Here is a 6585-nt window from a genome sequence, read left to right as displayed (position 1 = left end):
CTGAACATATTCTTTAGGTTTTAGAGGAAGGAATAAGCAGACAGAATCAACCATTAAAGATAGTTTTGCAGGTCAGTTGTTAGAAAGCCATGTTTAGGTGTTGGAGTGGGTTAGAGTAGCATGGCACACCACTCTGAACAAGCAGACTTATAGGGTATGTATGGATGGGCAATAGCAAGTCATCAAATGCTTGCTTTACCAAGCTCTACTCAATGCCAGTCTATCTATTTTATTTGAAAGCTAATTCCTATTTCTGTATTCATTACCTAGGAATCAGTGCCTTCTCAGAATAAGTGTTTGACTTATATAAAGACTGTATAAAGCTGTAGATATACACATCTGATATCAAATAGATTTATAATATAGCCTAGATACGCATTTCAGATGTTTATGGTATTTCTAATTTTAAGTAGAGACAATGTTCATACACTTCGAAATATATGTTGTCTGGTATAAACACTTTAACTTCACTTTTGAATTTTTAAAAATGTATTAATGTCATTTTATATCCATGGAGGAAGGATGAAATGTTTAATTGGAAGACTAATTCAGGAAGAAGGCATAGGAGATGAACTGTACAAACCACCTGAATTAGTGGCTTTTCTGAGGGAAGAATCAATAATGAAAAATGTATTTTTTTAAGAAAACTACCCACATGTCCCTTCCATTTTTGTTAGCTGAAAGCTACAATACAGAACATTATAGGAATATGAAAATGTATAGTAGTCCGTGCATGGTGGCTCACGCCTATAATCCTAGCACTCTGGGAGGCCGAGGCAGGAGGATTGCTCAAGGTCAGGAGTTGGAAACCAGCCTGAGCAAGAGCGGGACCCTGTCTCTACTATAAACAGAAATTAATTGGCCAACTAAAAATATATACAGAAAAAATTAGCCGGGCATGGTGGTGCATGCCTGTAGTCCCAGCTACTTGTGAGGCTGAGGCAGAAGGGTCTCTTGAGCCCAGGAGTTTGAGGTTGCTGTGAGCTAGGCTGACGCCATGGTATTCTAGCCTGGGCAACAGAGTGAGACTGTCTCAAAAAATAAAAAAAGATGACAATATATAGTTTGGAGGCTTGGTAATTGGAGAATCAGGAAGTTGAGTTTTAGACATGAATTAATCTGTTTTCATTTTTTCTTATGCAAAATAGAGATGATGTTACCAACTTCATGAGATATTTGATCAGATAAATATACAGATATATGTTACAAAGGCAAACATGTTTGGACATGTGCAGTAGTGACGTCAAAGAGTCGTCACTTTATTAGTGTAAATAAAGGTATATTAATTTGGTTATCTTATGAGAAACAATACAATTTATTACATAATTTACTTAAATTAGTAGACTGCTTGGCCACATTCTATAATCACTAAGGATTTAATATAGAATTTTAATAATTAAGTCCAGAATATATATATATATATATATTTTTTTTTTTTGAGACAGAGTCTCACTCTGTTGCCCAGGCTAGAGTGAGTGCCGTGGCGTCAGCCTAGCTCACAGCAACCTCAATCTCCTGGGCTCAAGCAATCCTCCTGCCTCAGCCTCCCGAGTAGCTGGGACTACAGGCATGCACCACCATGCCCGGCTAATTTTTTGTATATATATTTTTAGTTGGTCAATTAATTGCTATTTTTAGTAGAGACAGGGTCTCACTCAGGCTGGTTTCGAACTCCTGACCTTCAGCAATCCTCCCACCTGTGCCTCTCAGAGTGCTAGGATTACAGGCGTGGGCCACCACGCCCGGCCTATGTTTATTTTTAATATACCATCTTTCATATGAAGCATAGGCATTTTTTTGTGTGTATTTCAGTCAAATTCCCTATCAACACAAAAGTAGTAAATCATGACTTCATTTTTTCCAAGCATTAAGTGAGGGTAACAGTGATGCTAAATTGCTAATGCTAAAGTGATAATCAGAATTGAAAATAATCTCACTATGTATCAATAATATTTGGCTGGGCATGGTGGCGCACACCTGTAATCTTTGCACTTTGGGAGGCCAAGGCAGGAGGATCACTTGAGGCCAGGAGTTCAGGAGCAGCCTGAGCAACATAGCGAGACCCTGTCTCTACCAATATTTTAAAAATTAGCTGGGCGTTATGGCACACACCTGTAGTCCCAGCTACTCAGGAGTCTGAGATGGGAGAATTACTAGCCTGGGAGTTTGAGGTTGCAGTGAGCTATGATGACACCACTGCACTCTAGTTTAGGCAGCAGAGTGAGACCTTTTTCCAAAAACTAAATATTAAACCCAAGCATGGCCTGTGTTTTAGCATGCACTGAAACAGCAGGAACAGAAGAGATGCATGCAAGAAAAAACACCAGCAAGGAGGCTTGGCTTTAAAACAAAAGGCCATGTTTCTCATGAATGGATTTTGCCAGCTTCTATTCATTGCTTAGGATTGCTGTAGATGATAATAGATTTGCTGTGTAGATCTAAGGTAAAGAAATCTAGATTCTAACCTCATTGGGTTAGTTATTCTCAGACCCCTGGGTACTCTACCTATCCCCAGTCTTTTTTTTTTTTTTTTTTAGCTTGAAAAGACCCCCTGTTTTGAAAGAAACTTGCAGTACTATATATATTGTATTGTACAGCACTACATTTCAATTTTTGTATTTGAACAAGTTTCAGATGTTCAAGATTGCACATAGCAGGTGCCCCATAAGCCCTGTTATATAACAGAAAATAATTGTGGGTCTACCTGGACATATTTCTGCAATATGCTGGGAATATGGTTTCTCTTCAGGCCAAAGTGGAATTTTACTTTATGGTTGGTGTGGAAGTTTAGAAATAACACTCAGACCTAATATTCTTTAGGTTTTCAAGTTTAGCATTTTAACAGAAGTTTCCAGCTTATATTAATATCCCCACAGTTTTCCAGCTCAATAATAGGCCTCTGAAAGCAGTATATACCTTATCATAGCCATCATTTTTAAGAGTTCTTAGGACTTCACCTTTTGTTTCACTCCTACCATTCATTGTCTCTTTCCTCTTCAAGCTAAATAATTAAAAAAACAACAACAACAACAACTTCTAGAGGGTGGCAAAATTAAAGATGTGCTATAGTAGCGAATGGGCACATTGTAGTTGCTTGAGATTAAGAAAGGAGGTGAATGACCTTCCTGGAGGTCAGTGGAGAAAGATCTCTAGGAGGTTTCATAGTCAACACGTTTGTATGCGGAATATGTGGGTGGAAGCGCTGTGTGGTTCGTGGCGAGAGGCACACGCATCTGAGATGCGTCCTATGGGATCCTGGCGAGGCGGCTTCCACCTGCTGGAGGAGGGGCCGGGGCGGAGCAAGATGCGGAGGGAGGTGACGCACGAGCTATCCAGCTCGCCCGCTCCCGGCCCGACCCCCGCCGAGGCCCGGACTGCGGTAGGCTCCTCCGCAGCCCCTCGGTGAGTACTGCGCGGATGCGGGCCGGGCCCCTGCCGCCCACCCGAGTGGGGCAGGGCGCCCTTGCTGAAATCCTTGTGCTGGAGGCTGGGGTCAGACAAAGGATGGGTGGGCGATTAGGAGGTTTGCTATACATAAGGGGAAAGGAATACAGAGGGAAAAGATGGGGGTAGTTTTTCAAATCAGTGGCGTTGGCTGGGGTGGAAACGAAGTAGACACCCAGCATTCAGAGCGGACAAGGAGAATGGAGATGCAGGGAGAGATTGGCGCGGCCCTTTGTATTAGAATTGTTGTTCCAATAAAGAGCTGCTCTCAGCTTTTTGGGGAGCAAGGTTTTGTATCTAGTGATGGCCGGCAAAAGCTTTTCCTTTCCAGAAAAAGAAATTAGTATAAATATTTCAGGAGAGAAAATGCACAGTTTTGCCTCCTCCCACCCGCTGTGGCATGATCAAAAGGAGGGCTTGCAGGGCTGCTGCCTGAAGCATCCATCCAAAACAGGTTCAGCAGCTGCAGGGGGAGCTGCACGGATATTGTTCCCTGGTTCTGCAGGCATATCCATAGAAGCCATCATTTTAGTTTTCTCCTTCTCCTTCACCTGCTTTGTCTCCCCTCCCATTGCTCCTGCCTCCCCAAATGCTAGCCCCCAGAACTGTAAGGCAATATTACCAACATATTAATGGCAACATAGGGGCTCACTGTCTGGCATTTATCCAGACCCTCTTTCGTGGATTCACACACTTATTCCCAAAACAACCATATCAGGTAGATGCTTTTATTTTTCCCTTTTTGCTAAGAAGGAAGCTGAGGCACTCAGCCCAGGAAGGTCAATCAGGTGGCACGAGGATGAGCAAGCATCCCTCATCTGCCCTGCCAGATTGCAGGGCAGGGCCTGAGCTGTGTGTGTTTCCATTCCACTCACGATCTCAAACGTGTTAGATATTTGCTAAGCTGAGATGTTCACTGCCACCTCTTTTAACCACCAGTCGGAACCTTTCTGTGCTTCTTTATCGTTTGTGTTTTCCTAACTCCCTCCTGTTAGCTTTTCCTATCCAGAGACTGGCAAAACTCAATATGTCACCCTCTCTCTCTCACACACAATTAAAGCAAATTTTTGTTTGTTTTAGTAAGAGAGGGAGAGAGCTGTGAAGTTAAGGGTGAGATGGAACTTTCAGGGAGCTGCAAGGGGAAGAAACATTATGAGTGACAACTGCCTAGCTTTCCCAAGAATGCAAACGGAGGGAATTGGATACCTCTGACTGTTTCGCTTCTTTAATCCCTTCCCACAGTGATGTCCTGCCTAGCAGGGACGCTGAAGACAAAAGCAAACCTCTAAGGACCACCTGTGGGTGGTCCTTGAACCACAACCTGGAGTGGTTGCAGGATTGCATCATCACAGTTATATTATCACAATTGCCAATTGTGGCCGGTCAATATAAGTTTGGTCTTTGTTTTTTTTTTTTTTTTTTTTGCAGGTTAAAAATGGTCTCTGGGATGTTTTCTCCCATGCTGGCTGGCCTACTGTTTTGTCTGGCTATTGGATGGACACCAGCATTTGCCTATAACCCACGGACCCCTGACCGGGTCTCAGAAACCGATATCCAGAGGCTGCTCCATGGTGTTATGGAGCAGCTGGGCATCGCCAGGCCGAGGGTGGAATATCCAGCTCACCAGGCCATGAATCTTGTGGGCCCACAGAGCATCGAAGGTATTTATTGTGTTCTGATGGTTTCAAGTTTCCATTAGCATTTAAAATAATTAATACATTTTTGAGAGACTCTACTTCCTCTGTTTGTTTTTTTCTTGTTTTATTCTACACAGTGCATACATACTTCCACATCCACACCCACATGAGAATGTAAGTCCTGTGAGAGCATGTTCCTTATCTATCTAATTCACAGCTGTAGCCTTCCCACCTAGCAAAAAGTCTGGTTAATATAATAGCTACTCAGTTAATATTTGTTGAAAGAATGAAGGCGCATCTAGTGTTGTCCCCGAAGAAAGATTAGAACCCAGACCTGACGTTTTGCCCCCCTGCTAATCTTAAGGAAATTATGTCCCCAGATAGCTGCCTCCTTGAGCCAGTGCCAGCCAGTTCATGTAAAACCTCAAAATGTAGAACCGGCCAAGCACGGTGGCTCACGCCTGTAATGCTAGCTCTCTAGGAGGGCGAGGCGGGCGGATTGTTTGAGTTCAGGAGTTCAAAACCAACCTGAGCAAGAGCGAGACCCCATCTCTACCATAAATAGAAAGAAATTAATTGGCCAACTAATATATATAGAAAAAATTAGCCGGGCATGGTGGCTCATGCCTGTAGTCCCAGCTACTCGGGAGGCTGAGGCAGGAGGATTGCTTGAGCCCAGGAGTTTGAGGTTGCTGTGAGCTAGGCTGACAACACGGCACTCACTCTAGCCTGGGCAACAATCTCAAAAAAAAAAAAAAAATGTAGAACCTACAGGATCTGACTTGAGTTTCAGGAATGACTCTAATACACCCAAGAGGGGCCAAAAGAGGTATTGACATTAAGAGTTTATGTCGGCCGGTGCAGTGGCTCATGCCTGTAATCTCAGTACTTTTTTTTTCTTTTTTTTCATATATATATATATATATATATATATTTAATCTTCTTTCCTCCCTTTTTTTTTCATCCAGAAGTCTCTAAACATTTGGCATTTCTTTTTTATATTTTTTATTTTTTTAAATCTTATTTTCTCTTTTTTCCCAGCACTTTTGGATGAGAGGCGGGAGGATAGCTTGAGTTCATGAGTTCACAGACCAGCCCAAGCAAGGGCTAGACTCCATCTATACTAAACATAGAAAAATTAGCCAGGTATCCTGGCCTGTGACTGTAGTCCCAGCTACTCGGAGGCTGATCACTTGAGCCCAGGAGCTTGAGGCTGTAGTGAGCTACAATGACACCAGTACATTCTACCAGGGACAACAGAACGAGACTCTGTCTAAAAAAAAGAAAGCTTATGTCCAAAACTCTTTAAAATCTTTAAAAATATAAAATCTTTTTAAAAATAATTGAATTGTTTTAGAGTGGCAAGACCATTTCCCCTCTGAACTTTTCCAAGTTTCTATGTTTTTGTCAATGTGGTTGTCATACTTTTATTAGAAAACATTTTATTAGAAAATATTGGTGGCTCACATCTATAATCCCAGCACTTTGGGAGGCCAAGGTGGGA

The 6585-nt window shown here is 42.4% G+C and overlaps 1 protein-coding gene across 2 annotated transcripts in view; it reads left to right on the top strand.

Moving 5' to 3' along the window:
* The first annotated feature begins 3282 nt into the window (after positions 1-3282).
* SCG5 (secretogranin V) overlaps positions 3283-6585 on the top strand; it is a 55916-nt gene continuing 52613 nt past the window's right edge. Inside the window, exons 1-2 of one of the 2 annotated variants that reach the window (XM_012766340.3) lie at positions 3283-3402; positions 4873-5105. In XM_012766340.3, coding sequence (XP_012621794.1) covers positions 3305-3402; positions 4873-5105 — 331 coding nt within the window. In that variant the 5' untranslated portion in view covers positions 3283-3304. The remainder of the gene's footprint in view (positions 3403-4872; positions 5106-6585) is intronic. The other variant, XM_012766339.3, reaches the window with a different exon arrangement.

This window comes from Microcebus murinus, chromosome 6, assembly GCF_040939455.1.
Source record: "Microcebus murinus isolate Inina chromosome 6, M.murinus_Inina_mat1.0, whole genome shotgun sequence".
Taxonomy (NCBI): domain Eukaryota; kingdom Metazoa; phylum Chordata; class Mammalia; order Primates; family Cheirogaleidae; genus Microcebus; species Microcebus murinus.
This window is presented reverse-complemented; position numbering and strand designations above follow the sequence as displayed.